This window comes from Falco biarmicus, chromosome 13 (assembly GCF_023638135.1).
Source record: "Falco biarmicus isolate bFalBia1 chromosome 13, bFalBia1.pri, whole genome shotgun sequence".
NCBI classification, from domain to species: domain Eukaryota; kingdom Metazoa; phylum Chordata; class Aves; order Falconiformes; family Falconidae; genus Falco; species Falco biarmicus.
Window position 1 is genome coordinate 17,233,847 of NC_079300.1, and position 15,983 is coordinate 17,249,829.

The window sequence follows — 15,983 nt, forward strand, 5'->3', positions numbered from 1 at the left end:
AGAATTTCCCCAAAGCTACTTAAATGATTAAGTCCTTAAAACACAAACAGTTCTGCCTTGCTGAATTTTTTCATTCTTTGTATTTGATATCTCTAGTGTATGTGAATTTATTTACAACATCATGGGCCTAAGAGACTGGTAAGAAAAAGAGTCTGTGTCTTTAATTCTGCCATGGTTTCTCAAAAAATCTGTTACTTTCTTGTACAGTGGCATAGATTCTTTTCACGCTGATAATTTCCACAATGGGTTTTTTGGCTCAGAGCAGCAGCCCTTTGCTTATCGCCTCCTGATGAAATCTAACAGCTTTGAAAGTTGGAATCCTACTGTTTACTGGCAGTAATTTTTTCATGTAATTTCCAAAGGAATAATAACAACTTCACCGCTCCTCCCTTGGCTGCAGGTTGGGTTGCACCCCACCACCACGAGGCAAGTACAATCCTGTGTCCTGCACTCCTCACGTGGGAAGGCAGTTGAACATGGGAGCAGCGCTCAGCACCCCAGATGGGGACGGTGCTGTAGAGCACTGCAGGGACCTGGCTTTATTGTTTCTTCTCACTAAGAGCCAACAGACTTGAACAGGGTTGCGCTGGACAGCTGAGCACAGAGCATGAGAAGTAACCACTGCTAATGCATCTTGTCCTATGTCCATAGGAGCTTTAAGCAGCTCTTGGCCCAGCAGATATGATGCATACAGATGTTGCCACTCGAGTACTTCATCTGTTCTACAGTCCACAGCATGTGTCAGACTAAGAGTGCTGTAATTGAGTCCTAAGAGTCACAAGACAAGGGGAGGGTGGAACCTGCTAAAAGCATGTATAAGGAGCTCTTTTTTTTTTTTTTTTTTTAATCTGAAATAGCCTCATGTTTCTAATTAAGGCAACTTTTGTGATCGTTCCACAGAGAAGTAATAAAGAACTCCTTTCAAAAAATCTCCATAGAAAAAGGGAAAGAAGAAAAAAAAAAAAAAAAAAAAAAAAGCAAAGTGTGCTGGATATAGACAATATGAATTGTCAGGAAATAGGAAAGTAATAATCATGTCCAAAAGTGCATTTATTCTTTGCAAATTGCTGCTCAAGGAGATAATGCCATCTCTGCAATTGATGGTGGGCATTTTACTGAAGGGCTGAAGATGAAGCCACGTGTGATACAAATATGATGAGTAAAAGCAGAGTGATTAAAGTGGGATGTGTAACGATGAACATAAAACCAGGAGGTCTGGGGAAGACAATCTCTGTCACTGCACAGTTTTATAATGAAATTGGAACCAGAAGGATCTGACATGTAAAATATGAAGTAATCTCATATTCATTTTAATTACTCTTTTAAAATAACTTTGGAGAAATATTGGCTTTAAGATAACCGGTTATGTCAGTAGTTCCTCCACCATTTTCCTTAGCATCTAACCTTCTAGGTGGCAGTTTTTGTAGCAAGAGCTTGCAACATATACCCACTTTCATTCCTTTTGAATTTGGGTCGAAAACAAAAGATTCCCAGGAACTTTCAGCACATGATGATGTTTTCAGGTAAGTGCTATTTTGATATTTTTTCTGTCCATATTTAACAATTGACAAAGATATTCATCTATCACGAGAAAAAGCCACATCTATCACAAAGAAGTCATTACCTTCAAACTCAAGGTAGTCTCTTCAAAGCTACTGAAGCAAATTAATGTATTATCATCAACTTCACTGTGCTCTGGGCCTATTTTAATTAACGTTCTGGAAACCTACCACCCAGGAAGCCAGTCTTTCAACCCATTGTCCCACATCTGTCTACACTTCCATAGTTTGGGAATATCATGTTCGTATGTTGTGTTGGTTTAGAGGTGCCTGTAGTATACCTGACAGCATGTTTTACATACCAGCAAATAGATACCCAACTTTGAAGGTGTTAGTACCGATACTCAAATCAGACACTATCTTTGGCCGTTGCTTTACTTCAGGATCAGTTTTAGTTTGAAACGTGAAAATAGGAGACCTCCATACCACAGACATTTTTATATATATTCCAGCCTGATTTTTGACTACTTCATTTTCCAAATTCAGATTTTATTAGTTTTAACTCTGGTTAATTTTAAAATGTTAAAAGAAAAAAAAAATCCAGAAGAGGGAGCCCTGTTCTACTCCGATTTGTACATCATCCCCTGAACTGTTAAGATCTCAGCTGGGTTCTGTATTTTTGGACTTGCACAAGCTAGAAATACTTCTACTTGTCTTTCTGGTGCTAGTTAGGAAAAACTCACTTATAAACTAAGAACACTTTTTCAGTAAGAGACAGAAACACAGATCCCCCAATGCCTTTTATGAAATAATTTTCTATAATTAGAAAGTCAACACTTTTTTTTTTTTTCTTAATTTTCCTACTTTTTCTACAGAAACCTATTGCAAATTTTTATGGAGAAAAGTTTTTGATTGACAGCCTTGATGTACACTGATCTATTTAGCCAGATAACATGTAAAATACAATGCACCACACTTCAAGCTCCCTCATCAGTACTCCACATCAGGGTGCCTCATTTATGCCTGTGTAATTCCATCTCCCTAGAGAGCAACACAGCAGTTCATTTCTATATCCATTCAATCCTTCTGCTAAAAGCTGCCACTGAAAATGTCAGTTAATACCAGCTAGACTGTAGTGAGAGATGATGACATATATCCATTAGGAACCGGCTTTCAGACCGCCTACTCACCTACAATCGTTAGCCGTTAAGATGCATATGTAGATCACTCTAGCTAGCAGGTGGTCAACTAAACAACGGCATGAAAAATAGCTTCATATCACTAATTATCTGGGGTTTGGGTTCCATTTTTGCTTTCATATTTCATCAGATAAAGTATAGAATTAAAAAATCTTCTAAAATATATCTTATCCTTCAACACTTCTGTCCTCATTTTCTCTCCAGGCAAGTTTCTTCTGCACAGAACTAGGAGCAGAAAGTAGCCTGCAGCCAACAACTGAATGTGAGAACTCACACTCACACGTTAGCTTTCCAGTACAATCTGGCAGCTGAGAACTGAAAATAGTAGTATTGAAAACTTGTAAAATGTAAATGTTAAAATGCTCAGAAAAGTAATTTAACTGTATTCGAAGAAACACTGTATTTTGTGGAGAAAAATGTCTTTACAACCTTAAAAAAAGTAAATGGCATCATCTGCAAGTAGAGCAATAAAGACTGACTGCCTCTTACAATGCCAGCATCTTCACACTTCACAGAACACTTCAGATACATGGATTTTCTGTGTAATTGTACTTATTAATATGCACTAAGATTTGTGCTTATTTACTAGTAGCATTCTTACTTACTATAAACTGATCATACTGTATATAGTGATAAACAAAGGCAATAACTGCCACAAGAGAAACATATTTCTGATATGAGGAAACAAGGCATTGAATTTGCATTTGGAGGAAGGTGATTTTTGCCTACACGAGATCAGCAGCAATATTCTGATATAGCATCAGGTTCTAGTCAATCACAGAGGTTAAACTGGGCTTCATTCACCGCAGCATCACACACTCATGATGTGTGAACACAATGAACAATTAATTTTGAGTTAGTTTTGTTTTCCGTCATATCATTACCAGATGTACCAAACATTTACTGCTTGCTTTACTGAGTTTTACTGCCATAATCACCATGAATTTCAAAGTCTGAAAAAAGCAATTAAGGTCAGGCAAGTACATTGTAAATTAGAATTTGAGTATACCTTTCTCTGCAAAGAAATCTACTGAAGTCATTAAATTATACTTTCTGAGGAGTATTAATATACTTTAGTAAAGGTAAAAGAGTTAGACTTGGAAGTGGATTATGTAGCATATTGATTTATTACATTCTTCATCTGCTTCTGCCACGCTAACAACACATTACAGAGGATAAATTCACTTTTACAACTACGTTTAATCATGATTGCTGATAATATTCTATTGTAAATCAAAACTAAATTACTCTTCGTATAAATAAGCCTGAGCTTCTCAAATCAAGTTCAACATCAGCTAAAACGGAGCAGGCCAGCAGCCTCTGCTCATGTGAAAAACAAGTATTTCAAGGACTTAAATTGTAAGGGAGCTATCACTGTACACTAGTGGTCTACGCTAAATGCAAAATGCCTCCTTTCAGTTCAGACCCTGTTATAATGCCTTTAAATGGCAGTAAACTTAAAAGGGAAGGAAACTAAATGGATCCAGATAGACTTATTAACGGCAATAACAAATCTGATATTTGGGCATCACTGCCACATGACCAGGAGGGGACTATTTAACAGATACAGTACTGCATCTTCCACTCTTCTTACAATATCTTTATTTACGTTTTACTGTGCTTCTTCTCTACACCATGTAAATCAGCGAGAGGCTTGTGGGACAGAGGGCTACAGGGGTGGTTGCTCTTAATATTAGGCATTACAGTAGCAGTAGAGTCTGAAAGGGTGGAACATAAATGCAGAAGAAAAATGATAAAGAATGCCTGTGTACAGGCAGCTGTTGTGCAGGCATTTACATCTGCACACTCGTACATACATGGTGGTGGGAAGTGTCAAAGTGAACTTTTCCAAGGAAACAGATACAAAACCAAATCTGCTAAAGAGAGAAGAAAGCAAGGAAGAAAAGAGCAGAGAACTACAGTTGAAACCAAAACACCAGATCTACATACAGAATGTCTCCTTTCCTGGCTGATTCTCTCCATGCTATCCACAAACACTACTGCCCTCAAAGGCTCTTCAGAGGGATGGGTTCAGAGATCTGTGTTTGTGGAGTATGAGCAAAGGATGGAGAACAGCCCAATAGGACACACCTGTTCTGTTCTGTGGGTCTCGGAAGTTTAACCCTGGAAGCGCTTTTCTTTGGAGGCCTTGACACATTAAAGAATATCTCTTAAAGATGAGTCCCTAATGGCTGGCACAGCTAGCAGAAAAATCTGGCAGAAAATCTGTGATAGAGCCCAAAGGATCAATAGATCACAGCACAGATCTGGAGCTGCTGTCAGTGTGGCATCTCTGAAAGATGAGGGGAGAGGATCTCTGTTAGCAGTGCATCAGACCATTTTCCTTCCACCACGCCACTCTCACCCAGGTGTCGCTGAAGTATCAATGTCCATTGGAGCCAATAATTCCATTGTGTTTTGTTAGTATTTTTCCCTGAGGTATCACAGAAAACCTAACCTGCCTTATCTTCAGTTTGTTTCAGCATCTTACCATTTTCTGAAGCTCTTAAAATTTCCTTTGTTTTGTTGTTGCCTGGAATGTATTTTGATATATGCAATAGTGTTCCTTGCTTCTTATTGAGTGTACATTTCAGGTTATATTCATCTGCTTCCCACTGCTTTAGTCGGAAGCAAATGTTTTGCTTGAATATTTATTTTACTTTAGACATGGGTTTAGTTGAAACTGAATTAGCTCTTACAGACCACGTTGAGCCTTTTATAAATGAAAAATGCAATGAAGACACTCACTGTTTCTCTAAGCTGAAGAAATACCCAGTCCACCACTCAAGAAGTAGAGTCTTAATGACATATTAATTAACTTTTTTTTTTATATTCTGTCTTACCAAAAGAGATGTTCTAGATTTAATATTGCATGTACCATTATGATTTGGTTGTGGAAAGCAGCATTGTTTTCCACAAGAATGCAGCCACCAGTAATTTAAGCATTTAATCTGGGCTAGTCATCTAGCATTACCACTATAACCACTGGAAAAAGACCATTTCAATAGTGATTCATTCACTCCTCAGATACCTGTTTAAAATGAGCTGATAGTTTTTTTCCATAAGAAAGCAGTAAAGCATGTACATCCTTAGAGATGTCTCTTACATAAAAGCAAAGTCAAGGACAAGCCCACTTGTCGACTGCAGTATTATTTTCATAAAAACAGAGATTTTAAACCTGCTGCCACTGACCATTTTCAGCTAGTGTAACTACAGTCCGGTACTTCCTTGCAGAAATGGCTTTGTGTTGTTCTCTAGATAAACTGTCCATTTTCTATACCAAAAAATTCATATTCTAGCTATATAATCTTAAAGAAGTTTGAAGTTCTACTCCAAAAATAGCTGCATTTAGCAGTTGATTAAATGATTCTGTATAGACCATCAGTGCCTTACAAGAGGTTTAATTATTATATTTAGCATCTCTGTACTTGCAAAGTACTTTTTGGATTCAGCGTGTATTGCATACATGTAATGGCTTTGCTCTCTACACTTATTTTGTGGAATTTTTTTTTAAGAAAACAATGAATTAAATTTAAATTTATAAATAAAAAGCATTGGAAAATACAGAATATTATTTGTACTATGCATTCAGAGGGCTGGAGACACTAGCAGGCTATTTCTCCCCTCTTTTTTTAAAAGTGTCACTCTATGAAGACCTATTTAGTTAGCTTATTACTACCTGTGGGGCTTTTTTAAACTCACAGTTAGCTGTTTTCTCCATATTTGTAAGTTTTTGTTTATTCAGTCTCTGTAGGTGTATAATTTTACAACTATTATAATTTTTCAAGCACACCAAGAGCTGAAAATCATAGAATTATAGAATGGTTTGGGTTGCAAGGAACCTTAAAGATCATTTAGTTCCAACGCCCTGCCATGGGCAGGGACATCTTCCACTAGACCAGGTTGCTCAAAGCCCTGTCCAGCCTGGCCTGGAGCACTGCCAGGGCTGGGGAATCCACCCACAGCTGCTCTGAGCAACCTGTGCCAGTGTCTAAATTTACATTATTTTACATCCCCCTTTTCAGATACTTAAACTCATCTTTTAAAAACTATCCATTGGTTTTAAGTCATGGTTATTTTTGACTGGTCTTATCACATTGAAAGATTTTAAAGGCATTTGAAAGAATTTTTCTATTTTTTCAAGCAAGAAATAGGTAGCCTATATGGGTACAGGTTTTAATACCAACCCTTGTTCTCACTTGCACCTAATTTCATGAGTAGTCCTACTGAAGTCAGTAAAACAACACAAGGAATAAATTTTTGTTTTGAGAATCATAAAGTCCAGATTACTATTTAATTTGCAATTATTCAAGACAGAGAATACAGTGGATGTAAAACAAACGTGTAAATATTATGTGAATATGAGAGTAGTTTCGTTGTCCACTGCTGCAAAGTTGCTCACAATGCATTAAACACCATCCTTTCAATTAGCACAATTCAGCATTTTATAAGTATGGCCATGGACTGAAAACTTCCTCTGCCCTTGGAATTGGGTCCGGGTGGAAAAGACTAAAATTCTGTTTCTCCATCACATTAAGTTCATCATTGTCCTTTTTTTTCCAGGTTTACGTGGTGCAATAGCATTCGCATTGGCTATTCGAGACACAAAGTCCCAGCCCAAACAAATGATGTTTACAACAGCACTGCTGATCGTATTTTTCACAGTCTGGGTATTTGGTGGGGGCACAACACCAATGCTTACATGGCTTCAAATCAGGTTAGTATTCTCTTTAAAATAATAACTAACAAAATAGAATGCAATCACTACAGATCAATCACTAAATTCCTGCAGCTTTCTAAGGCTTATTTATATGCTTTTTAATGGAATTTCACAAGCACAAAGGAAGTATTTGGCTACCTGGTAGAGGCTCCAGACCACAAGGAACAGGTTCTTCCCAAGTCTGGACCTAGGTCAGACCCATCCTTATTTCCTAAGAGTTTGTTTCACTACTGTTCCTTTTAAACACTATGAATAAATGTTAGTGTCCTTCTCGCTGTTGAAGAAAGAGCTGTAAAAGCAGATTTTGCCCTCATCTAAAAATGTGTATTTATTACACAAACATGTCATAAATAATGTATTTCTGATTATAATGTGAATATACTAGAAAAACCTACCTGCACTGGTGTATCATTCAGCCATTAATTTATTATGCATCATTTTATATAAGCCTCTTCACTATATTATTTTTTAAATTACTTTGTAGTCACTTGTATTCACAAAAAGCAATGAATGACAAGGGAGGTTAAATGAGAAAAGAGAGGGAAATAGAAAGCTGAAATAAAGAGCATCTAATTTAAATGTAGTGTCCTGCCAAGAGTGCTTTTTTGAAACCTTGCTTTTAGCAATAAGAGTGTAATGCCATTACTGAGTTCTGGCTACCTCATAATCCATTTAGATCTCACTGCCACGGTTCATAAGGTCTCCAAAGAAAACCTGAGTATCAAGATAGGCTTGCAATTCACAATTCCTAATCATTTATTCTATATACAGCATATACTTTCCTTGTTTACAAAATTATATCTGATTAACAAGCCTTCATGACAGACAGTTGCTATAAAATAACTGCTGAAGATAACTAAATTGAATCTTCAACAAAGAGCACAGATAAAAGCTTGCAGGCAAAATAAGGACTAGCATACAAGTGTACTGTATAAACATAAAATGCAGGAAATCCATATGCAATGTGGAGGGATTCTATTTTTATGACAGTTTGATTCTTTTTCATGACATCTCTCTTACATTCCATAATGTCAGTCAAGTTCATTACAGTTTGGATATACTCTGCCGCTATCAGCCATCTTTCTGAGATTTGCCACTTTTTCACTGTCAGTCAGCAATAGAGATGCTCTATACAGCAACAGAAATGCGGGTGAGAAGGGTTATTATTACATCTTGTGTACCAAATCCATTTGTATTACTATAATAGGAGATTAAGGAATAATTTTAAGTATATAGTAAGGGAAAAAGGGGTTGGGCAGCAGTCACGTGTCTAGCCTAAGGACTTAGGTCACTAGATACCTGGCCTGGTCTAGGTAATTTTTAAAGGAACATTGTCAAGTGCTTTCAGCAACACAAGCAATTTAATTGGATGCAATGGTATTTCTTCTGCTACTTAGTACTACCCAGAGGTAGGAAGACCCACAAGAGCACAGGTGAGGGGCTGACTCATATTTATACCTTTTAATGCAAGCAGGTGCTTCTTTCTTTACCCACCTGTACAATAGATTTTGCCAAAGATGCTGAAAGTAGACAGTCATTATTGGTCTGAAATGCTCATCACTTTGAGTATCTCCTCTGAATCCCAGCAGGTCTGCCAGGCAGATTTACCAATCAAATAATTTCATTTTGTAACTGGGATATAGATTTTCTTACTATAAAGCTATTGGGTTCGCAATTCCCACTTAATTTCTTGACATCAGAACATACAGCTTCATAAATTATGAGTGTGGTCAAACTAAGATAATACTTTAAATACATTTGTAATTAAACAGGTCTATCTTGAGACTCTGATTTCTGTTTCTACTGAAAATATTTAATTGTCTTTATAATTTATTACACCTCAACATGGAATTTTGTCCTTAGCTACCAGCATTTGTCATCTTAGTCTTAAGTACACTTGCTACGTATTTGTATTTAAAGGTGGTGGTAGTTCATGCCAGTTGATACTTGTATGGATTCTAGCAAACCTGGGTTTGCTGCGGGAGTTATGGGGCTGCTCCAACACCACCTTGCTTGGTGTACTAGCCCCAGTATGCCTGCACCTGTGCCAATGGCAATTTTGAGATGCATCTATCCCCACTATTTTTATATATGAAACTAGAAGGAAGAGATTGCATTTTTCATGCTAGTTTGGAGGGTTCTCCTCACAAAGCCAAGAGAAAGTGTTCTATGAGTTTGTATGGTTGTCTGCAAAGAGATTCATTGGAATGGGTTAGGATGTCACCCATTACAGAACAAAGGGATGAAGCCAGTGAAATGCTGCAACTATGTCTGTAAGTACAGCAGAGGAGACTAGTCTCAGACTACCCCCGAAGTGTTCAGTTGGTGTGAACTTACATCAGGCACCATCCCAGGGCAGTTTGAAATCACTTCTGTGTGATTCCCAGTGATTTAAGGAGCCAGATTTACCACTGCTGTTCACTCCAAAGCACAGTGCTAGATCAGTTAATCTAAACAAGTAGAAATAAAGTTATTCACCTTATAAAAATTAAGTACTTACAGGAAATGGAAAATATATGAACGGCTGTGTTAAGGTCACAGTGACCACACTGCGTTTCCCTACATATGCTACAAGTTGCTGTATAGGTAAACCTTCTCAGGAGACAGGAATGGTCAAAAATACAGTGGTTCAAGCAAATAACAGTCTAAAGCTGAGCGTGCTTTTTTGCCAATTTACTATTTCATCATAATATGAGTATCTAGCAGGTAATTATTTAATTGAAGAGGAGGCATTAAAAAGGATGACAGAGAGGAACATGTTATTTCTGATACTACTTGGATTAATTGAATCTTATTCACATGTTTTTTAATTTGTGCCCATTCTAGCTAACATGGAATACGCCACAGTTCCTATCGGTAGTTCAGGATATGCAACAATCAGCTTCTCAGGGTTGATCAAGTCAGCCTTATCCTAGAGATAAGTACTTGAGTGTGTATGTTACAAACCAACTTATTCACATTTTGGTTTTAAAACGTAAATACATCTACCATCCATTAAGTTGAAGATATGTAAAAATAACATAAATCACCAATAACTAACACTAATATATTTACCATTTACCATAATGCATTACAGTGTTAGTTAAGGTAAAAGACAGCATTCAAGATCTGTACAGCCACCTTGTTGTATATTGCCGTCTACATATTATACTATGTTTCAATGATTTATTGCACTCTCCATAATTTACACTGCCTCATATATCAACAGAGTATGAGGGTAGAACAATGACAATTTAAAAATAATAACAGTAATAGTTTTCTGAAAAGTCAATCTTTTTTCCCATAACTGGAATTTTCATGATCTTCCATCTTTCCTCACAGCAACAGCATCAGATCTTCTTTTTTGTCATTTAAAATTCAATTTAATGTAAATATAATATGTCACTATTTTTAGAGAAAAGATGAAGATGTGTCCTCATAGATAACTACCAACTGATTTATTTCAGTAATATGTATGGCTTATACAACCCTTGCAAACTGTTGCCAAAACAAACAATAAGATGTATTATCAAAACTAACCATGTGCTATTGAAAAGGCCCCATTTCCATCTCCCATTCAATGCAGCAATATCACTCAACTCTCTCACAAGGTTGCAGAGGCCAGCTTATAAAAGGAAGCTTAAATAGATCCCAGGAGTTCACCCAAGTTTATTAATGTTTATTAATGTTCACAGTTCTAGGTCCCTTCATTTAACAAACAAATTACATCAAAACATATGCTCCTACTTAAACTATAGCTTGAATCCAAGAAAGGCTCTTAAAGCCTCGTAAATGTGACCTTCTAATGGAAGAATTGTTGTCTGCATGTGTCTATACGTCAAAATACAATTTTAAAAGAAATCCATGCCAATTATTCTCATTATTTTACTAGTATATTTACCTATACAGAGTAACCTTCAAAATGAGTCTTAAAATTCTTGAAAAAGTCTGAATATTTTTAACTTTGTTTTAAAAGAATGAGACATACATTTTCAGAAATGTCTTATTTTAACCGTCTCCTGTTTTAGATACCTGAAGCTCTGCATTTCGGGAAGTATTGAGTGTTCCCTTTTGGAAAATCAGGTCCTATTTAGATGTTCCCAGTTCTTTGGCACAGTAACATATTTCTGAGCAAAGTGTCATATGCGCAGTCCATAACAGTGTTATCAGCTGGCATTCTGAGAGCAGAATTTGTTGTACCATGTTCCTAAATAATACGTTGTCTTTTGGCTTATCTGAGACCTATAACTAGAAAAAATTGCCTTTACTCCCCATGAGAAAGGACTACAATATACTGCTCTTGGCAGACAATTAGTAAGTCTGCATCCACGTATGAGAATAATATCACGATACATCAACAGTTAAACAAAGATAGCCATTTAAGCATCAGTTCACAGTCAAACTGAAGTATGCAACAAATGTGCCTTCAGAGATGTTGAGTATTACCTGCTAATACTTTCGGATATATATCTCCCTTCATTCCCCAAACTCTGATTAAAAATAGAGAGCTACATATTACAGTAAAACTGCAATGAGAAGTTTGGGGATAAAGGATTCTCCTGACAGGCAGAGCAAAAATACAAAGCTATTAATAAAACATGTCCTATGCTAGGTATTAGGTCCTGCGTGTTTATCATCACCTCCTTTATAAATGTTTGTCAGGGGATTTCCAGACTCTTTGTACATCTCTTTGCAACAGTTCTTCAGTGAATAATGAGACTTTTATTCCATATCCTAAATAAACACTAAGCAGCATCGAATAGTAACTTTGAATACTGTGCCTATCTGACCATTGCCTTTGATATGTACTTTAGAAACTGGCTATATCTATGTGCCTGGCTGCCCTTAAAAAGATGCCAGCTCTAGTTCACATAAAACTTCACTTCCAGACCTCTAACTTTCTCTAAATACTAATGCCAGATGCCTGGTGTACCACTTTTTCTGGGGATGACCAAGGCTGTCCAAACTTAGATTCTCAGCAAGAGCATTTCTTCATTGCACTTTTCTATGAGAAAACACCAACCTAGGAAATTAAAATAATCAAAACAAATTATTCTTCTAAAATTCAGCTATTGCTTTCCCTAATTTCTAATTGACCCAAACCTTCAGATTCACCTCCGGAGATTTCCCAGAGCTTTGCTTATTTTTTTCACTGTTCAGATTCCATCTTTATAACTACAGACAGATATTTCTCTTTGCCCATCCAGGCAAAACTAAACCTAAAAATGTCAAGGTTATACAGTTCCAAAACTTTCTTTGCATTGCTGGAGCCAGGTCTCTGATGGTGAACAGCAGCTGGTCATTCACTCACACTACACTAGCGTAAAAACAGCCGAACTTAACAAAGTCAGTAATCTCTGAGAACACAACACATAGAAATGAGTCAAGTGTAAAAAAACGTAACTGGAAAACCAATCTAATGTGTGAAACAGGAAGAGAACAGGATTTATGTCCTACAAATTAAGAGTCCTTAGATCTCTTTGAAACAAGTACATAAGCAAATAGGATATCATTGCTCTGGAGACTCTTTTCTGTTGTGTATGGGAAATGGTGCTGGCTGGCTAGGAGTAGAGTGCAGGTAAACTGGGAGCAATATTGTTATCAGCACAAACAAAACCAAAATCTGCCATTTGCAAGAGTCAAGCATGCAGTAACCCCCCAGCCCAGTCCAGATCTACAGTAATGACTGAAAGGAAAAATCATTTCCAGATTACATATAGACATAACTGTATCATTGATATGAAGCCGCTAAAGTAAAAAGAGTTGTCTCAAGGGTCCTTCTATTTATTCTTCATAGACCGAATCATTCAACCAACTCAAATACATACTCCCTATAGGGGTCTACCTGTATCTATTTTGACAATAAATCTGCATTGAATAACACTGACAGAATGTAAAAACTCAGGCTGAAAGTTACAGAAACACCTACTGGAGGACTTATTACCAACTGTTATGCAATATGTTACATTGCTATTTTGGCAAAGTAAATTTTTTAAAAAACTTTTTACACAGTTTTATTCTGATTTTTGTTGCTCCACTTTTGTAAGTTCCACCATAAAACATAAACAGACTGGATTCTTTTGTGGGGGTTTCCTTGTGGTATGGCTACAGCATTGTTTTCTAAATGAAAAAGGAAGAAACATCATAGGACTGTATCCAAAACATTTGAATATATCACATCTGAAACATGAAATTATAACATTATTCAGCATTACAGTGTAAATTTGGAAGGTCAAAACACTCCTGACTCCTAAATTCTCACCTATTGCAAATTCACTGAACACAATAGGAAATGACCATTCAGCAGACATCAGCACCCAAAAGTCATAAGCCAGCAGAGTTCGACATCATTGAGTATGCTAGTATATCCCTTTACAATAAAGATGTTTCATGGACAAGCTGTTCTTTCAAGAAATCAAGATTTTGGTTCATTCAGTACCCAACACTTTAATCCATTACTGCAATATTAAAGACAAAGGTGGTGCGTATGTTTACCAGAATATCACATCAGGGATGTGGGTGGGCAGTGGGGCTAAATGCTGTGACCATGACTGTCTATAAAAAAGCGAATTGGTTGGTAGAGTTAATCTGTGTTTATACCAGCCCTTTATCAACTGGTTATAGACTGCTGAAAGACAAAACTTTATGATTAGAGCAACTTAACAACATGACCTTAGCCAGTATCATATTGCTGCAGTTCCAGTAACAAAAACATTCTTTTCTTTATTCCCAAATGCTATAGTAGTATTCCCTGTGCTCAGCTGTGTTCAAGGAGATGCTGCACAAGGACAGTTTGCAATGCCACAGTGGCAGCTCCCACCAACTGCCAAGTAAGAAGCTTTGATCAGATCTGGTCTGTACTTTAAGCTTCCAAAGTTGTTCTTTCTGCTTCCCAGAAGAGGTCTTTCAAATTAAAAATAAAAAAAAAAGCCACAATAATATTGTGGGCTTTGGAAAGAGTTCTGCCTCATTTAGAAAGCTGTTGTGGTAAGAAATCTCAAAGGCTGAAATGGTGGTAAAAATACGACTGAGCCTCAGGGCTCCAGAACAGGAGGTGCTGAGTAGGAACCTTCCTTATCTACAGCATAAGAGCAAAGAAGAATGCATTTTAAATCAAAGGAGTAACAGATTGGTTTAGACGAGGTGGATAGTGTTGCCTACATTACTGTATTTTTTCCAGTTATAAAGATTGATATTTTCTTCCTTTTTTTATAATGACACACAAGTCTTTCTTACTAAAAATGTACCTGTTTCTGAGTTCTGCCACAGTTACATTCTGATTTGCTGTTATATGGTTGTAGCATCTGGATATCTTTATTAACTCTCCTTTATCAAATCAGTTATAAAAGAAAATTATCTTCTTCAAGACTAGATTTGTAGAAATCAGTATGAGTGGGATTGATGGGAGAGGTGGTGATATAACTGGACTCATGTTGTTACCATGCTTGATGCCAGTGTTTGCTAAACAGAAGTCTTTGGCCAATAGCAAACTGGCTTAAAAGCGACCTAGAAAAGACATCAGCAATGTTAAAACTCATTATTTTCATATCAGCCTCGATTTGCAGCATCTGCTGTGCAGTATACACAAGGCTGGAATTCTGTATTACTCAACCCTGTACTCAGTGATCAAGCCATTACCAGAAACTGCTCCCCTTTAACTTGACAGGAGATTCCTTTCATATAAGGCTTCTTCCATCACTATCCAGATTGGGGTTCTGCACCTTTACCCAATAAAGAGGAAGAAGCCTTTCACATACTGAGGAGGGGCACAACCTGCAATAGTGTGCTGCATGGGCAAAGGACAGGCAGCACCTGTCTTTGGAGCTTTAAGATGGTCAAACACAGCAAACTGAGGCAGAGGTCACATAGGTCTTGGCCTTCAACTGACTTGAAAGCATTTGCAGATGCTTGACAACCTCCTGCCCCAGAGCTTTATGAGCAAACTGTACTTTTATTCCTTCCCAGCAGGCGACTGAGCCCCCTCAGCTCCTGAGACACTGTTACTGTAAATACAAGTAGTGAGAATCTTAAGACTCTTCTAACTGTATTAAAACCTTCAGAGTGATAAAATAACTATTTCCTATAAATTCCCAAACTGTAAAACAAATAATAGTAAGTCTTAAACATATGTTCTACACTGTATTGCAAAGTCCTATAGTCAGGAACAGCTTAGAAACTTCAAGCACACTGAAATTTAACAGAGGTGAAGCTCCTAAGTCACTTAGAAAAGTTTAATTTAGACAGTTTCACGTAATGCTAAGTGGAGCAATGCCTTCCCTAATCTTACTGGGGTGAGATGTGACTGGCACTGGAAAGAATGGTGTCCTGACAGCTGATCTAGGCAAAGAGGCTGCAGTCAGCTGAGGTGAGGAAGAGCGATCCTCTTCACTGGTATAGAAAAGCCTCATCAGAATACTGTACTCCATTGCTGCATTCTGTTCTGCACATAGAGAAGAGCATGAGATATTACATCTCCTTACAGAGTAAGGAGTAAAGGCATCTTAGTTCTCTTTTTTCACCCTCACATCGGCGCACAAGGATTATCCCTCCTGAAACATAGCTAGTCCTTGAGCAGCTCAGAATGTA

At 37.2% G+C, this 15,983-nt stretch overlaps 1 protein-coding gene across 1 annotated transcript in view; it reads left to right on the plus strand.

The window, feature by feature from the left end:
* SLC9A9 (solute carrier family 9 member A9) overlaps window positions 1-15,983 on the plus strand; it is a 208,888-nt gene that overhangs the window by 114,347 nt on the left and 78,558 nt on the right. The window contains 2 exon segments of the mRNA XM_056358878.1: window positions 1,412-1,523; window positions 7,262-7,415. Of these exon segments, the coding sequence (XP_056214853.1) occupies window positions 1,412-1,523; window positions 7,262-7,415 (266 nt within the window).